The 20472-nt window shown below is 40.4% G+C and overlaps 1 protein-coding gene across 14 annotated transcripts in view; it reads right to left on the reverse strand.

Moving 5' to 3' along the window:
• Positions 1 to 9730: 9730 nt before the first annotated feature.
• Positions 9731 to 20472, reverse strand: part of FBXW12 (F-box and WD repeat domain containing 12) — a 71751-nt gene continuing 61009 nt past the window's right edge. For 10 of the 14 annotated variants that reach the window (XM_032458584.1, XM_032458589.1, XM_032458588.1 and 7 more), the window contains one exon: positions 9732 to 11221. In XM_032458584.1, the coding sequence (XP_032314475.1) occupies positions 11122 to 11221 (100 nt within the window). In that variant the 3' untranslated portion in view covers positions 9732 to 11121. Of the gene's footprint in view, positions 11222 to 19615; positions 19733 to 20472 lie in introns of all 14 variants that reach the window. The other 4 variants (XM_032458593.1, XM_032458592.1, XR_004312180.1 and 1 more) reach the window with 3 other exon arrangements.

Below are 20472 nucleotides of genomic sequence, written 5' to 3' on the forward strand. Positions count from 1 at the left end.
GAGGGCTCTGCTGTCCCTTCAAGCAGGCCTGCCTTCTCTGCAGTTTGTGTGTCTGAACTGCTCCGTTCATGTTGCATTGGTTTTGAAAGGAACTGGGCAAGGATGGCGTCACTGTCGTGACCTCCAGGCAGAGGGGATCTTGGGGGCCCTTCTACAGGGTCCCATTTCTCGACTTCCCAATCCCTTACAGCCTGCGATGTTCTGAGGGGCTCCTGGTTACTGGGTTGTCTTCTAAGTCAAGGCATCTTGGGCGCAGGCTCCTAACCCAACTGTCTGCCAGTGTGAAGGCCATCTTGCGTGGTTTTCCTGATTTGTAGCTGGAGGTGACCTTCAAGACTGTTGCAGCTGGATCTGGTGTTGCTGGCTGGGTCTGAAGGGCTGGGGGTTGATGCCCTCTGAGACCACTGTTGGCCTTAGCAGAAGGCCCACCTGCTGAACAGGTGAGCCCAGGGCCCTTCAGCCCTCAGGTCCTCACAAGGCTCTCCCCCATGGCTCTCTGCTCCCTCCCCATTGCCCAGAGCCCCTCCCCCTGCCTTTCCTCCCCTTTGACACACAGGCTCCACCCCCAACTCAGGGTCTTCATTGGGGGTTTGAAGAGACAGGCTGATCTGATTCCAGGAGGAGTTGTCTTCCCTCCCTTATTGACCCTAAATAAAGCTATCCAGAAGTCCTTGTCCCTAAGACAGCAGGAGCCACCTTGGTCTGTCTCTGCCCAGTGTAGTCACAGCTGCTCTTCTCTGCTCTCATGTCCTCCTCCGTCATTTCTGCCTGATGTCTGGACCACAGTCGGAGACAGGTCAGCAGGCAGGCACTGCCGTTCAGGAGCAGGTAAGCTTTAGTGTTTGGAATGAGTGCTCCAGCCAGTTCTTTATTGTGGCTCAGAAGGGGTCTGACTCCCTCACTGGCTGCTCTGGCCAAACCATGGAGTTGATTCCCCGTTGTGACAGTCTCGGGGAGCAGGCTGATGGGGAGTTCGGTGTGGGGTGGACTTCAAGCAGGCACATAAGAGGGTGGGAGCCTGCTTAACACCACAGGGGCCACGACAGGCTCTTGCCTCTGTTCAGGGCCCAGGCCTCTGCGGGTTCTCAGAGGCCTACAGCAGGGCAGGTGAGGGCTCCGGGGGGAGGAAAACCAGGTACCTGCATGCCTGGGAGGTGTGAGTAATGAACATGTTCTGAGTCACTGACTTTCACATCTCAGCCCTCGTGTAATAAAAGATAGAAAGAATACAAACCTATGTGATAAGAGGAACTTCTGAGTCCCTGCCCAAACACCGTGGCAGAGAGTTGTTTCCAGCACTGACAGTTTTAGGATTCCACTTGGGTCCTGGCCACAGTTTCAGGGTAGGACACTTGGTATTCAGGTTAACTGATCTCTTTCTAATTTTTTTCTGATGAAGATTGCAAAAGTGTCCTCACTACTACGTTTCCCACAAACATGTTAGCATGCGAAGGACCTTCATTTCTCATCACTGGGGGCACCTTAAAGGAGTTTAGGGACTGACTGGCTTTATTAAAAGAACTTTCACCAACTTAAATATTGGAGTAATTGTCCAGTTAGAAGGCTCAGGAATCCTGGTTTTTGTTTTTTTTAAATTGAAGTATAGTTGATTTACAATGTTTCACGTGACAGCAAATTGATTCATTTGTTTTACATATATATGTAAATCCTTTTTCAGATTTTTTCCATCATAGGTTATTATAAGATACTGAATATAGCTCTCTGTGCTGTACAGATGGCCCTTGTTTATTTTACACATAGTAGTGTGTAGCTGTCAATCCCAAATTCCTAATTTATCCCTCCCCCCTGCCCTTTTCCTTTTGTTAATCATTAGTTTATTTCCTATGTCTCTCTTTTTCTGTTTTGTAAAAAGTTCATTTGTGTCATCTTTTAAGATTCCACATATAAGTGATACCATATTTGTCTTTCTCTGACTTAATTCACTTGGTACGATAATCTCTAGGACTATCTATGTTGCTGCAAATGGCATTATGTCATTCTTTTTTACGGTTGAGTAATACTCCATCACGTGTGTGCCTCTGTGTGTATCGCATCTTTTTTTATCCATTCATCTGTCGTCGGTGGACGCTTAGGTTGCTTCCATGTTTTGGCTGTGGTAAAGAGTGCTGCTATGAACATTGTGATGCATGTATCTTCGAATTAGTTTTTTGTCTTATCTGGGTATATGTCTAGGAGTGGGATTGCTGGATCATTTGGTAACTCTTGTTTTTAGTTTTTAGGAGTCTCCATAGTAGCTGCACCAGTTTACAGTATAGGAGGGTTCCCTTTTCTCCACGCCCTCTCTAGCATTTATTTTTTTGTAGACTTGATGATGGCCATTCTGACCCATGTGGGTGATACCTCATTGTAGTTTTGATTTGTATTTCTCTAATATAGCAATATTGAGCATCTTTTCATGTGTTTGTTGGCCATCTATATGTCTTCTTGGGAGAATTGTCTGCCCAAGGTGTTCTGCCCATTTTTTGATTGGGTTCTCTGTCTTTTGATATTGAGCTGTATGAGCTGTTTGTATATTTTGGAAATTAAGGCCTTGTCAGTCACACCGTTTGCAAATATTTTCTCCTATTCCATAGATTGTCTTTTCTTTTTGTTTAGTTTCCTTTACTAAGCAAAAGCTATGCTATGCAAAAGCTTTTAAATTTAATTAGGTCCTGTTCATTTATTTTTGCTTGTATTTCCATTACTCTGGGAGACGGATCCAAAAAAAATCACTGCAATTTATGTCAAACAGTGTTCTGCCTGTGTTTTTCTCTAGGAGTTTTATAGTAGCCAGTCTTACATTTAGGTCTTTAATCCATTTGAGTTTATTTTTGTATATGATGTTAGAGAGTGTTCTAATTTCATACTTTTACCTGTGGCTGTCCAGTTTGCCTAGCATCACTTACTGAAGAGACTGTCTTTTCTCCATTGTATATTCTTGCCTCCTTTGTTGAAGATTAATTGACCATAAGTGTGTGGCTTTATTTCCGGGCTTTCTATCCTGTTCCATTGATTTATGTGTCTGTTTTTGTGCTGGTACCAAAACTGTTTTGATTACTATAGCTTTGTAGTATAGTCTGAAGCCAGGGGGTGTGATTGCACCAGCTCTGTTCTTCTTTCTTGAGATTGTTTTGAGGAGTCCTTTATTTTTATTAATTTTTTGGTATTGAAAGAATCATGTGCTAATTGATGAAACAGCTGAATTTGTGCTGATAAACGTTGGCATCATCTTCAAAGCCACTTGAAACCCTGGGAACAGGCAAAAGTACTCTGGATCCTACTGGCCAGTGCCCACAGATGGTCCCTTGTTGTGCTGCAGGCCACATGGTTGGCCTGGTTGCCCCAGACCTCTCTGTTGGGCACCAATGACTACTAGGCTTTCCTTAGGCTAACACATTCAAGAACAAAATCAGACCCCAAGCTATCTGGTTTAGGTGACTGGTGATGTTTTTAAAATGTTCTGTCCTAATTAAGAATGGTGGTTTATCCAATTCCAAATGTTTACCAGAAATCTAAGACAAGGATATCATCATGGTCTTTGAAAGGAATTTACTCTGTGATTGCAATTTTGGGGTTTTAATTATAAGTTTTTGGATCATCTGGCTGCTATGTGTACTTGAAACAAGAGTGACCTGTGGGCTGTCCGAGCGGCCCTAAAGAGCACCGCCTGCACGTCTAGGAGAGTGAAGCTCACCGTCGGCCACCTGCCTGCAGGTGAGTTGGGCTGGCGGTGCACTGCCATCTTCTGGCCACAGCATGGAACTTACCAGAAGGAGCTAAGGGTGTTGCTGTGTCTGGAGCCCTTGAGAAAATGAAAAATGTTTTGGAAATCAGTAGTGCTAGGGCTTCATGGGTAATCTCACCTTGCCTTTAACTGAATTCTGGTTTTAGATGTGAGAGATGTGTAAGGAGATAGTTGAGGGAGTGTAACAGTGAGTGACTAGTCAGGGAAACAAACCACTGTAGCTTGGGTTAAACAGAAGCTTAGGTATGAGGGACTGATGACAACAGTACTGCATGGGCAAAGGTCGGAGTAAAATGACCCAGAAACTAGTGACTACAGAAGCCTTTGTCACCTCTAACATTGCAGAGGTGACCCCACAGTCTGTTGCAGGCACCCAGGAGCTGTGTGCTCGCTGGTGCTGCAGGAGACTGGGGCCTGATGCCCTGACAGGGCCCCCTCCAAGCAAAGGGATTGAGTGCCACCCGGAAGAGAGGGTCCCTGCCTCTCTGACTCGGAAATCTTCACTCCCAGGCTTGTCTGTCTTCCCCCAGATCTCAGGCTCAGAGGCTGGCTCTGGGAGGCAGGAGACCTGGATTCTAGTTTCTGGTTCTTCCCTGACCACCCAGGCCTCTGGGCAAAGACAGATGTTCTGGCAATGTAGCAAGAGCCGCTCTCTGTCGTAGGATTAGACCCCAAGCTGGCAACTGGCAGGATTTAATGAGGAAATGTTTGTCAGATGCTCAATCAGTCCAGTTCCTGGCTGGAAACTGAGGGCATATGTCAGAAAAGAGGTAACGGAAGAGCGTTTAATGAAAGGCCTGCTTCCAGAGCTATGGGCATCAGGGAAGCCAACAAGAGTGGTGAACTACAGCTGTTAGCAGCCCTGGGCCTGAGGGGGCAGGGGCAGCAGTTGTTGGCACTAGTGGGAGCTGTGGCTGAGGGAGGGGCTGCGCCCCAGGAGCTGAGGCCTTAGGAGCAGGAAGGAAGCCCCCATCAGGTTGGGCGGATGCTGGTGAAATAATTTTGCTGGCCTCTTTCTCCTCCCACCTCCCAGTCTCCTGTCAGCTCCTCCTGTTGGCTAAGCCACCTGAAAGCTAGGGGACAGGGGACCCTGGCGGGGGCAGACTGGAGAGAGCAGCTCCCAGAGCAGAGCAGGTAAAAAGCAGGTGGGAGGGACCTGGGGGCCAAACAATGCATCCAGCACAGCCACTCACTACTTTGGCGTCACGGAGCAGGTGCTTTGTCATTCAGGACCGTGGGGCTGCCGCCAGAGCAGGACTCAGTTCCCAGGTATTTCCCACCACACCTCTGGCCTGGGGATCCTTGGGAGGTGCGTCACAGTCTACGTGGACCTCAGAAACCACCACTCCTTAGGGCACAATGGGGCCTCTTGACTTTCCCAGCTGGCTGGAATGTTGGGGGTGCAAATAGGGCCCCAGGAAGAATGCCCAGCTGCAGGCTGTGGAGGAAGTGTTCTGTGTCTACAGCTTCATCTCAGGGCAGGTGCATTCAGCACGGGCAGGGCACAGCCCCACCCCCAGAGATGGGGGAGGCCAGCGTCACCCCCACTGGTGTGTGCTGGCACTCCCAACTCCCAGCCAGAGAGGACCCCTCGCCCCTGCTCCCAGCCCAGCTTGCTGACCTGGAGCCAAGGCAGCACAGCTCACTGTATTTGTGTTTGTGTATTTACCTTTATGTGTATGCGTCTGTATGTGTTTGCCGTGTGTGTGTATGGAACACTGGGGGCCGGCAGCTCTTACCTCAAGGAAAAGATGCCCCAGTGGAAAGCCCATGGACCTGGAGCTTGAGCACTGGGCTGACCCTGGCCACCTTGGGACAGTCTCCTGAGCCTCCAGTTGCTCTTCTATAAGATACGAGTCCTTAACACATTTCCAGAGGGAGCGTCTTGTGAACACTCATCATCAGAGAAGGTAGGCCCCTTCCATGTCAGGACTACGAGAGCCTGTCCCCTGGACCAGGCCTGACCCAGTGCAGGGTGAGCTGGGCGGCCACCCAAGTCCTCTCTGGAGGACAGGAAGGAGAGAGAGCCCACAGCTTGCCCTGGCCGCTCTAGCCATGGAGGGAGTACAGACTGGGAGCCAGCAGTCCCGGGCCCCCTCTGGGCCTTCGTGCCCACGGTGCCCTGCACCGGGAGGCCCTCTGTCACAAGAGCCTCTTCACTCTGACTCAGGGTGTGAAACCAAGGGGATGGCAGTTGTGCCCTGCCACCTGTGGGTCCCTGGGCCACCGCATCCTGAGAAAGGTGTCTTGCCTCCTTCCCTCACAGTCAAGGGTTGCTGGGTTCTCCCCACTGCAGAGTGAGAATCAGGCTCCAAGTGAGGGCAAGGCCCTGGCTGTGCTCTCTTGCCAACCCCCCACTTCTACCCCCACAAGTGAAACGTCTTGCCCTGGCCTTGCCCTGGTTGGGTGGGGCTGGGGAGGGCGGTGACAGTGTCTTCCTGGGAGGAAGTTGAATCCATGGAAGGAGGGATGTGCCTGAGATCACACAGCAGGTAGGACTAGAACCCAAGACTCTCATATGGAAATTCACCTCCTACTGCACAACCCTGCCATTCTTTTTTTTTTTTGGTTTCTATTTTTTTTTTCCAAAACCTTTTTATTGTGGCAAAATACACATAGAATTACCATCTTAACCATTTTTAAGTGTACAGTTCAGTGGCATTAAATGCACTCATAACATTGTACAACCATCAACACCATCCATCTCTGCAACTCTTCATCTAGTAAAACTGAACTCTACCCATTAAAATGATTCCCCATTTTCCTTTCCCTGCAGCCCCTAGAAACCACCATTCTATTTTCTGTCTCTGATTTTGACTGCTCTAAGTACCGCAAATAAGAGAAATCAGACAGTATTTGTCTTTGTGACTAGCTGATTTCACTCAGCATAAGGTCTTCAGAGTTCATCCATGTTGTGGCATACGTCAGAATTTCCCTCCTCTTTAAGGGTAAATAATATTCCATTGTATGTATAGACACATTTTGCTTACCCGTTCATTTGCTGATGTACACCTGGGCTGCTCCCATGTTTTAGCTATTGTGAATAACACTGCTATGAACATAGATGTGCAAATCTCTCTTCAAGACTGTTTTCACATTTTGGGGGTATGTACCCGGAAGTGGAATTACTGGCTCATATGGTAATTTTATTTTTAATTTTTTCAGGAGCTGCCATACTGTTGTCCATAGCAGATGTACCATTTTATATTCCCACTAACAGTACACAGCAATTCTTTACTCTCCACACTTAACACTCGTCATTTTCTGTTTTTTTGACAGTAGCAATCCTAATGAGTGTGAGATGGTATCTCATATTTTTAATTTGTATTTCCCAAATGTTCATTGATGTTGAGTGTTTTTTTGCGTGCTTATTGGCCAGTTGTATATCCTTATTTTCCAATTGTACATCATCTTTTGGAGAAATGTCTCTTCAAGTCCTTGCCCACTTTATAAATACATTTATTGTGGTATGGTTCCTGTACAGTAGACTGCACATATTTGAAACACACAATTTGATAAATTTTGATAGTGGTTTCATTGGTGTAAACATCTAACAATCAAGATAGCTAAAATTTCCATAAATGTATGAGGTGCAATTTTTGAATTCCCAGTTTATCCCTTCCCAGACCTTTTCCCCCATGGTAACCATATGTTTGTTCTCTACGTATGTTTCTGTTTTGTAGAAAAGTTTGTGTTTTTGATTTAATTTCATATATAGGTGACATCACATAGCATTGTTATTTCTCTTTCTAGCTTACTTCACTTACACTCACCATCTCCAGGTCAATCTTTGTTGTCAACATGGCATTATTTCTTTCTTTTTTATGGCCGAGTTATACGTATATACCACAGCTTCTTTATCCAGTCATCTGTTGATGGACATTAGGTCGTTTCCATGTCTTGGCTATTGTAAGTAGTGCTGCTGTGCACGTTGGGGTGCTGGTGTCTTTTTGAATTAAGGTTGGTTCCCTCTGGATATGTGCCCAGGAGTGGGATTGCTGGATGATATGGTAGGTCTATTTTTTGTTTTTTGAGGAATCTCCATACTGTTTTCCATTACGGCTGCACCACACTACATTCCCACCTGCAGTGTAGGAGGGAGGGTTCCCTTTTCTGCACACCCTCTCCAGCATGTGTCATTTGTAGACTTTCGAATAATGGCCATTCTGGCTGGTGTGAGGTGATACCTCACTGGAGTTTTGATTTGCATTTGTCTAACAATTAGTGATGTGAAGCATCTTTTCACTTGCTTATTGGCCATCTTTGGAGAGATGCCTGTCTAGGTCGTCTGCCCATTGTTTGATAGTGTCAAAAAAACAAGCAACCCTAAGGTGTAAGAGCATGAAATCAGAACATTCTTTAACACCACATACAAAAAAGAAACTCAGAATGGATTAAAGACAAATGTATATAGACCAGATACTCGAAAAAGTATTGAAAGGAAAACATAGAGCACTCTGGGATATAAATCACAGCAATATTTTATATATATATAATATACATAATATATATAATTTATATATATATATATTTGGTTTCTCTGTTTTTGGAGGGCAGGGGAGGTCATGAAGATCATTCATTCATTCATTCATTATTTGCCTAGTTACTTATTTATTTACTTTTAATGGAGGTACTGGGGATTGAACCCAGGACCTCAATGCCCGCTAAGCATGCTCTCTACCCCTTGAGCTATACCGTCCCCCCCAGCAATATATTTTTGGAACCAGCTCCTGCAGTAATGGAAATAAAAGCAAAAATAAACAAATGGGGACCTAATGAAACTGAAAAGCTTTTGCACAGCTAAGGATACCAACAACAAAACAAAAAGACAACCTACAGAATGGGAAAAAATATTTGTGGAAATATGGAAATTTCACTGTGGAAAACAGTATGGAGATTCCTCAAAAGACTAGAAGTAGACTTACCATATGATCCAGGAATCCCACTCCTGGGTTTATATCCAGAAGGAGCCCTGCTTCAGTATGACACCTGCACCCCAATGTGCAGCACTATTTACAATAGCCAAGACATGGAAACAACCTAAATGTCCATCAACAGGTGACTGGATAAAGAAGCTGTGGTATATTTATATAATGGAACACACTATAGAGCCATAACAAACAACCGACAACATAATGCCATTTGCAGCAACAAAGATGTCCCTGGAGAATGTCATTCTAAGTGAAGTAAGCCAGAAAGAGAAAGAAAAATACCATGAGATCACTCACATGTGGAATCTAAAAAATAAATAAAAATAAAAAATACAAAACAGAAACAGACTCAGATATCATAGAATATAAACTTGAGGTTGTGGAGGGTGGAAAGGGACAGAATGGGATTTCAAAATTTGTAGATACTGACAGGCATATGTAGAATAGGTAAACAAGATTATACTGTATAGCACAGGGAAATATATACAAGATCTTGGGGTAATTCACAGCGAAAAAAAAAGTGACAAGGAATATATATATGTTCATGTATAACTGAAAAATTGTGCTCTACACTGGAATTTGACACAACATTGAAAAATGACTAACTCTAAAAAAAGTTTAAAAAATAAGTAACACGTTGGCAATCAACTAGACTTCACTAAAAATAAAAACCCAAGATATTTTTAAAAATCGTATTTCAGTGAGCAATCCATAATTCTGTCCACTTAAAATGTGTCTTTAGTGATACTATATTTTTAATTAAAAGAAACAATGGCGAGAAACAACTAATTCAAATAAATCTCTGTCATACTCTTTCTTACCAAAATGTTACTTTCAGGAGGATTAATAATCCTTTCCTCTGTGGTGGCTGTAAAATATGTTCCTCAGATTAACTGGCATAAACTTAAAGTGGAGGACAAAACGAAATATTTAGAAACTGTAATTTTAAAAGTAGTACAGTATGTTCATTTGGAAACTGGTATGTTTACCTGGGTTACAATGACTTCTAAGGCAGAGAAGAAACTGCAGAAAATGTCACTTCCTGATCGAAGGACACACACACCCCCGTTCAAGCAGAAGCCCAGCTTCTCCCTGCACCTCGATGACTCCTTAATGGAAATTCCCACCTGAGAATTAACACGGTGGACATTGAAAAGTATTCACATAGCAATAAGTATTACTAGAAATAAGAAGGAAATGTTCATAATGAGAAAAGCATCAAAACACAGAGACATAAAAAACTCCTAAATATTTAGGACTGGCCTCAGCTACAGGAAGCGAAAGTGGACAGAATGAGCAGGAACCACGGACAAGGCCGCTGGAGGTGCGCAGGGGAGCAGATGGGAGACCAGAGGCCCGGGTGAAGTACCTGGAGAGGCGGAGGGGCGAGGAGCCGAGGAGGACCTGGGCCTGGCTGGGCCCTGCCAAGGGCCCGGGAACTTGGTCCAGTCATGGAGCCCAGGACACAGAGGGGCCCACGAGAGGGCGCCCAGAGCCCGAGCTCCCCTCCCAGGGAAAGGGGCAGGGTGATTAATCAGTGCTGGGAAAACTGGACAGCTACGTGTGACAGCCTGAAATCAGAACATTCTCTAACACCACGTACAAAAATGAAACTCAAAATGGATTAAAGACTTAAATGTTTAGACCAGATACTTTAGCAACCTAGATATCCACACCACTCTTTGGAGAATCTGAGATTACATTTCCATTACAGTACTATCTACCCCCTCAATTTTTTGGATTGGATTTTTTCTTCCAATCCTCCCCTCACCACAAAGCCAGAAGAGTTGATCCGTGTGTCTTACGTTTGAATTTTTAGTGCTCTCCCGGAGAACTCTGACCCCGGAGCTAGAGATACAAGGATTCTTTATCATGTCCATTACAGTGGCTGTGGTGATATGCAAATCCAAACATTCATGTGATTCAGACTTTGACATATTTTCTATCCTAGTCCTCTTGAGCGGTTTTCATTGACATCTGTATTCTGAGTCTCTTCCAGCTACCTTTAAGTATTAACCTCCAAGTTTTACTAATACATTTTTTTAACTTAAATTTTACAGGATTTATTTTTGGTTGCTTATAGGTAAGAACACTGACAGACTGATACAGATGCTTTCACCTTGAAACCAGCCTCAATCGAAATTCACTATTTCCCCCATAATATACTTCCGGTGAATTGTGTGGCATTATAAATTTGTGTGACCATTCACATTTTACTACCTTAGTATTTTATACTCTTCCCGATGGCAGGGACACAGGATATAGTACCCACATTCTCTCTGTGCAGTGCCCGATCTACAGTATCTGTCACAGCGTCTGATTCACTACAGATAGGAATCATTGCCTCTATCCTCATATTGCAAAAATAATCATTCTGGGTTTGCCAACAAAACTCTTTACTACATTGAGGAAGATGATGGAAGGTTAATTCCATTAGTTTCAATATTACATATTCAAAGAATACATCACCAGAATGCTGGATTCACGAATTCTTGACACCACGCATACTATGCTCTTATTATCACATATTGCCTTGGGAACATAGCTGCCAACAGAAAAAACAAGATCATCAGTCGACAAAATAGAAAGTAGTTATATCCATTGCTGATGATACTAAATTTAAATTTGGCAATGATGTAAATATTCTCCCCTAAATCAATTGGTCCACAATTCATAAAGGATACTATCAAAGAAGTCATGCCTCCCTCCACATGGGGTGATGTGGAAATGGTGGGCCTGGTCCTGTCAACCATTCTCATCCTGTATTAATGAGGTGGTACCCTTACCCCTCTCTTACCAGCCCAGAAACCATGGGAGTAGAGTCCTATTGGCCATCTCTGCCTTGCACTAGCCCAAAGGCGGCACCATTACCCCTCCCCTGCAAAAACTGAGAGGTGGAACCCTGTTGACCATTTCCACCCCTGCACTAAGGCGAATGGAGGTGGTACTTCTTCCTTTTCCAAGTACTGCAGAGACCAGTAATAGCTGAAATCTCCTCAAATTTGATAGACCTACACATTTAAAAAGCTGTTCGGGAGGAGGGTATAGCTCAAGTGGTAGAACGCATACTTAGTATGCATAATAAGGTCCTGGGTTCAATCCCAAGTACCTCTTCTAAAAATAAAGAAATAGGGGGAGGTGCCAAGATGGTGGAGTAGAGAGACTCAGATCACTGTCTCCCCAAAATACACCAAGAATTACATCTACAGGCCCACTGAATTGCATGGAACACCTACTGAACACCTACTGAAGTGTCTCACTTCAAAATACAGGAGGATTCCTCACAAAACCCAGTAAGAGAAAGAAAGAACACAAAATCAGGTAAGAGAAGGAAAGAAAAAAAGATGAAAAAGGAACAATGCCATTTGCAGCAACATGGATGAAGCTGGGGATTGTCATTCAAAGTGAAGTAAGCCAGAAAGAGAAAGAAATACACCATATCATATCACTTATATGTGGAATCTTAAAAAAAAAAAAAAAGACATGAAATTGTATACAAAACAAAGACAGACTCACAGACACAGAAAGCAAACTTACGGTTATCAGGAGAAAAAGGGGGTGGGAAGTGATAGATGGGGAGTTCGAGATTTGCAGATGCTAACTAATGCACAGAAAATAGATGAACAAAAAGTTTATACTGTATAGCATAGGAAACTATATTCAATATCTTACAGTAACTCATGGTGAAAAAGAACATAAAAATAAATATATGTATGTTCATGTATGACTCAAGCATTATGCTGTACACCAGAAACTGACACATTTAAACTGTACATATACACACACACACACACACTAAAGAGAAAAAATGAAAAAGAAACAATCCCTTTAAAAATTACATCCAAAAAACTAAAATACTTAGGAATAAACCTGACCAAGGAACTGAAAGACTTATACGTGGAGAACAACAAAACACTGACTCAGAAAATTAAAGCTGACTTAAAGAAATGGAAAGATATCCCATGTTCTTGCATTGGAAGAATTAATGTTTTTTTTTTAAATATGGAACCATAAAAGACCCCAAATTGCCAAAGCAATCTTTCATAGGTCTTTAAAATTTTTTTAAATATATATTTTTATTGAAGTATAATTAATTTACAAGGTTGTGCCCATTTCTGGTGTACAGCACAATACTTCAGTCATATAGGAATATACCTATATTCATTTTCACGTTTTTTTCACCATAAGTTACTACAACATATTGAATATGGTTCCCTATTTTATACAGTATAAACTTGTTGTTTATCTATTTTATATATATTAGTATCTGCAAATCTGAAACTCCCAATTTAATCCTTTCCCATGCCCTTCCCCCTCTGGTAACCATAAATTTGCTTTCTATGTCTGTGAGTCTGTTTCTGTTTTGTAAAAATGTTCATCTGTCTTTTTTCTTTTTTTTCAGATTTCACATATAAGTGATATCATATGGTATTTTTCTTTCTCTTTCCGGCTTACTTCATTTAGAATGACATATCTGCAGGTCCAAGAATTAACATTGTTAAAACGGCCAAACTACACAAATGAATCTACAGATTAAATGTGAGTCCTATCAAATTACCTAGGACACACCAATTCACATTCCCACCAACAGTGTGCAAGGGTTCCTTTTTCTCCACATCCTTGCCAATATCTGTTATTTGGGTTCTTTCTGATGATGGCCATTCTCACAGGTGTGAGATGATAGCTCATTGTGACTTCGATCAGGCATATCCCTGATACTGGTGATGTTGAGCAACTTTTCATGTTCCTGTGAGCCATCTGCATTTCCTCTTTTGGAAAAATATCTGTTCAATTCTTCTCCCCATATTTTAAATGGGTTGGTTGGTTAGTTGGTTGGTTCCTTTTTAATTAAACTACCACTGTGGGGAGGATATAGCTCAGTGGTAGAGTACAAGCTTAGCAAGCATGAGGTCCTGGGTTCAATCCCCAGTACCTCCATTAAAGATAAATAAACAAATTAATTAAAGTACCATTGATTTAAAATGTTATTATCAGTTTTGGATGTACAGCATGGATGGACTTGGAGGGCATTATGCTAAGTGAAATGAGTCATACAAAGACCAACACTGTAAGATATCACTTACACGTGAAGTCTAAAAAACATACAAGAAACTGGTGCATATAACAGAAAAGAAACAGACTCACAGTTGTAGAGAAGGAATCAGTGTTTACCAGTGGGGAGAGGGAAGGGGGAGGGGCAAGATGGAGGTGGAGGATAAGAGGTACAAACTATTAGATGTAAACAAAGCTGCAAGGAGGTACTGTGCAATATGGGGAATCTAGCCAATCATTTATAATAACTGGAAATGGAGTATAACCTTTCAAAATTGTGAATTACTAAACTGTATACCTGTAACCCATAATACTGACCATCACCTATACTTCAATTTTAAAACTATCATAATGTAAAATAAATACATGAATAAATCTAAATAAAAACAAATTACCCGGGACATCTGTCACAGAACTAGAACAAATGATCTTAAAATTTATATGGAATCACAAAAGACCCCGAATTGCCAAAGCATTACTGAAGAAAAACAATGAAGCTGGAGGAATAACCCTCCCAGACTTCAGGCAATACTACAGAGCTAGAATAATCAGAACAGCAGGGTATTAATACAAAAACAGACATATGGATCTATGGAACAGAATAGAGAGCACAGAAATAAACCCACAGATTGTTGGTCAATTAATCTCTGACAAAGGAGGCAAAAATATACAATGGAGTAAAGACAGTCCCTTCAGCAAATGGGGTTGGGAAAACTGGATGGCTGCATGGAAACTGATAAAAGTCCAATACTCCCTCACACCATACACAAAAATAAACTCAAAATGGCTTAAAGACTTAAACATAAGACAGGACACTATAAACCTCTTAGAAGAAAACAAAGGCAAAAACAACAGCTGGCATAAATCTTAGCACTGTTCTCCTAGGGCAGTCTACCCAGGTAGTAGAAAGAAAAGCAAACTTAAACAAATGGGACCTAATTAAACTGATAAGCAAAAGAAACCATAAGCAAACCAAAAAGACAACCTGCAGAATGGGAGAAAATATTTGCAAACGGTGAGACAGACAAGGGCTTACTCTCTCTGAATATATAAACAGCTCATACAACTTAATAAGAAAAAAACAAACAACCCAATCCAAAAATGGGTAGAAGACCTAAACAAGCAGTTCTCTAATGAAGACATACAAATGGCCAACAGGCACATGAAAACATGCTCGATATCGCTAATTATCAGAGACATGCAAATCAAAACTACAATGAGGTACCCCCTCACACCAGTCAGAATGGCCATCATTCAAAATCCACAAATAATACATGCTGGACTGGCTGTGCAGGAAACGGAAGCTCCCCCTACACTATTGGTGGGAACGTAGTTTGGTGTAGCCATTATGGAAAACAGCATGGAGATACCTCAAAAAGCTAAAAATAGACTGACATATGATCCAGCATTCCCATTCCTGGGCATATATCCAGAGTGAACTCTAATTCAAAAAGATACATGCACCCCAATATTCATGGCAGCACTATATACAATAGCCAAGACATGGAAGTAACCTGAAGGTCTATCGACAGATGGTTGGATAAAGCAGCTCTGGTAAATTTATACAATGGGATACTACTCACACAGAAAAAAAGAATAAAATAATGCCATTTGCAGCAACATGGATTGACCAAGAGATCATCATTCTAAGTCATTCTAAAGAGAAAGAAAAATACAATATGGTATCACTCATATGTGAAATCTTAAAAAGAAAAAGACAAAGAAAAAAAGGGCAATATGAACTCATCTACAAAACAGAAAAGGACTCACAGACATAGAAAACAAACTTATGGTTACCAGGGGTGGAAGGGAGTAGGAAGGAATAAATTTGGTGTTCAAGATCTGTGGATACTAACTTCTATATATAAAATAGATAACAAGTTTACACTGCATAGCACATGGAACTATATTCAATATCTTGTAACTTATGGTGAAAAATAATATGAAAACGAATATATGTTTGTTCATGTATGACTCAAGCATTGTGCTATACTGCAGAAACTGACAACATTGTAAACTGACTATATTTCAAAAGCATATATGCATTTTTTTAAAAATTAAGAACATTTATTCTTTAAAAGACACTGCTGACAGAGTAGAAAGACAAACCAGAGTGGAAGATAATATTTACAAATCTTTATTTGACCAAAGATCAACTACATAAAGAGCTATCAAAATTCAGTAGAAGAAAATAAACATCTCGGTTTAAAAATGGGCAAAATTAAGAAGATAGTAATTATCTCAAGCATCTTTCCTGACCACAATGCCATAAAACTAGAAATAAACTACAGAAAAACGAAGGAGAAAAAAAGTGACAGCATGGAGATTAAACAACATGCTACTGAAAAAAACCAATGGGTCGATGATAAAATCAAAGTTGAAATTAAAAACTACTTTGAGACAAATGATAATGAAGATACAACCATACAAAATTTATGGGACACAGCAAAGGCAGTGCTAAGAGGGAGGTTTATAGCTATACAGGCCTTCCTCAAAAAAGAAAAATCTCAAATAAACAATCTAACCTACCAGCTAAAAGAATTAGAAGAGCAAAAAAAAAAAAAAAAAAAAAAAAAGTCAGGAGAAGAAAGGAAATAATAAAGATCAGGGAGGAAATAAATAAAATAGAGATTTAAAAAACCATAGAAAAAAATCAATCTGGTTTTTTGAAAGAGTAAATAAAATTGACAAACCTCTGGCCAAGCTCACAAAGAAAAGAGAGAACACAAATAAGCAAAAGAAAGGAAAATGGAGAAATTAAAACCAGTAACATAGAAATACAGAATATCATAAGAGAATATTATGAACAACTATATGGAAACAATCTAGAGGAGATGGACAAGTTTCTGGAAACATACAGTCCACCAAGACTGAATCAAGAAGAAAATGACCACTTGAACAAACTGATCACTAGAAATGAAATCGAATTAGCAATAAAAAACCTCCCTACAAATAAAAGTCCAGGACCGGATGGCTTCACTGGGGAATTCTACTAAACATACAAAGAACTCATACTGGTCCTTCTCAAACTCTTCCAGAAGATTGAAAAGGAGGAAATACTCCTAAACTCATTCTATGAAGCCACCATTACCCTGATACCAAAACCAGGCAAAGACACTACCAAAAAAGAGAATTACAGAACAATATCACTGATGAACATAGATGCAAAAATCCTTACCAAAATATTAGCAAACAGAATCCAAAAGCACATAAAAAGGATTATACACCACGATCAAGCAGTGTTCATCCCAGGGACACAAGAACGGTTCAACATACACAAATCAATCAATGTAATGCATCATATCAACAAAAGAAAGGACAAAAACCACATGATCATCTCAATAGGTGCAGAAAAAGCATCTGATAAAATTCAACACCTATTTATGATAAAAACTCTCACCAAAGTGAGTATAGAGGGAACATATCTCAATGTAATAAAAGCTATATATGACAAACCTACAGTCAGCATAGAACTCAATGGTGAAAAACTCAAAACCTTCCCACTAAAATCTGGGACAAGGCAAGGCTACCCACTCTCACCACTCCTATTCAACATAGTCTTGGAAGTCCTAGCCACAACAATCAGGCAAGAGAGAGAAATAAAAGGGATCCAAATTGGAAAAGAAGAGGTAAAAGTGTCACTATATGCAGATGACATGATAGTATACATAGAAAACCCTAAAAGGTCCACACAAAAACTACTAGAACTAATCGAAGAATTCAGTAAGGTACCAGGTTACAAGATTAACGTACAAAAATCATTTGCGTTTCTTTACACTAATGAATCAACAGGAAAAGAAAGTAAAGAATCAAGCCCCTTTAAAATAGCACCCAAAGTAATAAAATACCTAGGAATAAATCTAACCAAGGAGGTGAAAGACTTATACACAGAGAACTATAAAACATTGAGTAAGGAAATTAAAGAAGACTTTAAAAAATGGAAAGCTACCCCATGCTCTTGGACTGGAAGAATCAATATTGTTAAAATGGTCATACTGCCCAAGGCAATCTACATATTTAGTGCAATCCCTATCAAACTACTCAGGACATATTTCACAGAACTAGAACAAATCATAATAAAATTTATTTGGAATCACAAAAGACCCAGAATTGCCAAAGCATTACTGAAGAAAAAAGAAAGAGGCTGGAGGAATAACCCTCCCAGACTTCAGACAATACTACAGAGCTACAGTAATCAAGACAGCATGGTATTGGTACAAAAATAGACGTATGGACCAATGGAACAGAATAGGCAGCCCAGAAATGAACCCACAAACTTTTGGTCAACCAATCTTCGACAAAGGAGGCAAGAACATACAATAGAATAAAGACAGTCTCTTCAGCAAATGGTGTTGGGAAAACTGGACAGCAGCATGTAAAGCAACGAAGCTAGAACACTCCCTTACACCATACACAAAAATAAACTCAAAATGAATCAAAGACTTAAACATAAGACAAGATACAATAAACCTCCTAGAAGAAAATATAGGCAAAACATTATCTGACATACATCTCAAAAATGTTCTCCTAGGGCAGTCTACTCAAGCAATAGAAATGAAACCAAGAATAAACAAATGGGACCTAATTAAAATTACAAGATTCTGCACAGCAAAGGAAGCCATAAGTAAAACAAAACGACAACCTATGGAATAGAAAATTTTTGCAAATGAAACCGACAAAGGCTTGATCTCCAGGATATTTATAAACAGCTCATACAACTTAATAAGAAAAAACAAACAACCCAATCCAAAAAATGGGCAGAAGACCTAAACAAGCAATTCTCCAAAGAAGAAATACAAATGATCAATAGGCACATGAAAAAATGCTCAATATCACTAATTATCAGAGAAATGCAAATCAAAACTACAATGAAGTATCACCTCACACCAGTCAGAATGGCCATCATTCAAAAGTCCACAAATGACAAACGCTGGAGAGGCTGTGGAAAAAAGGAAACCCTCCTACACTGCTGGTGGGAATGCAGTTTGGTGCAGCCACTGTGGAACAGTATGGAGAGTCCTCAAAAGACTAGGAATAGACTTACCATATGACCCAGTAATCCCGCTCCTAGGCATATATCCAGAAGGAACCCTGCTTCAGTATGACACGTAGACCCCAATGTTCACAGCAGCACTATTTACAATAACCAAGACATGGAAACAGCCTAAATGTCCATCAACAGATGACTGGATAAAGAAGCTGTGGTATATTTATACAATGGAATACTATTCAGCCATAAAAACTGACAACATAACGCCATTTGCAGCAACATGGATGTTATTGGAGAATGTCATTCTAAGTGAAGCCAGAAAGAGAAAGAAAAATATCATATGAGATCGCTCACATGTGGAATCTAAAAAAAAGAGAGAAAGAAAAGAGAAAAAGAAAAAGAACACAAATACAAAACAGAAACAGACTCAGACATAGAATACAAACTTGTGGTTGCCAGAGGGGAGGGGGTGGGAAGGGACAGACTCGGAGTTTGAAATTTGTAGATACTGACAGGTATATATAGAATAGATAAACAAGATTATACTGTATAGGTCAGGGAAATATATACAAGATATTGTGGTAGCTCACAGTGAAAAAGTATGTGAAAATGAATATATGTATGTTCCCGTGTAACTGAAAATTTGTTCTACACTGGAAATTGACACAGCATTGTAAACTGACTATAACTCAAAATAAAATTGTTTTAAAAATGGGCAAATTTTTTAACAAATGCTTCACCAAGGAAAATTCTGGATAGCAAATAAGTAAATGAAAAGTTGGTCAATATTATTGGGGAAATACAGTATAAAAACACCATAAGGTATCACTATATATTTACTAGAATGTGAAACAAAACAAAACAAAACAAAACCCAAAACCCAAAACCAAACAATACCATATGGAGTAACTGGAGCTCCCATATGTTGCTGGTGGGCATGTATAAACATACAACTCTCTGGGCAAGAGTTTTCCAGTTTCTTATCAAGTCAAACATAAATCAACAGTTAACACTCTGTAAATACAAAAAAAAACCCCATTCACTAGTGTTTCTAGCAGTTTTATCCATAATCATTCCAAACTAGAAACAACATAAATATTCCTCAACTGGTGGAGTGATTAACTGTGGTTCAGCTAGCTGTACTGTGGGACACTACTCAGTAACAAAAAAGAGTGAATTACTGATACATTCAATAGGGGGTGAATCTCAAAAACACCATGCTCTTTGAAAGAAGCCAGACACAAAGAAATGTATACTATATAATTCCATTTACATAATATTTTAGGAAAAAAATAAACAAATTTATAGAGACAGGAAGTCGACCAGTAGTTGCCTGCTGCTAAGTTGGAAGGAGGGACAGATTATAACGGAACATAAGAAAACTTCAGAGGTGATGGAAATATTGTGTGTCTGATTACAGGATTTTATATGTTCATCAAAACTCAAACTGTGCATTGTACAACTGGATTCTATTTGGGAAAGACATAAAATTTCCCTACCTTCTAAAAAAAAATTCAGATGGATAAAAGCTATTTGGTATGGGATATCTGATATGAAGGGGAAGTATTTAAAATTATTGATAGAAAATAAGTCTTTATGATTTAGAGTAGGCTAAGATTTCTCAGATATGGTACAGAGAGCAAAAAATATGAAAAAAATCTGCCAAACATAATTATACATTAATTATATTTAAAAAAATTTTTTTGCCTCAAAAACACTGGAAATAACTTCATATCTAAATAGACATTTCTCCC

Source organism: Camelus ferus, chromosome 17 (genome assembly GCF_009834535.1).
Source record: "Camelus ferus isolate YT-003-E chromosome 17, BCGSAC_Cfer_1.0, whole genome shotgun sequence".
Taxonomy (NCBI): Eukaryota; Metazoa; Chordata; class Mammalia; order Artiodactyla; family Camelidae; genus Camelus; species Camelus ferus.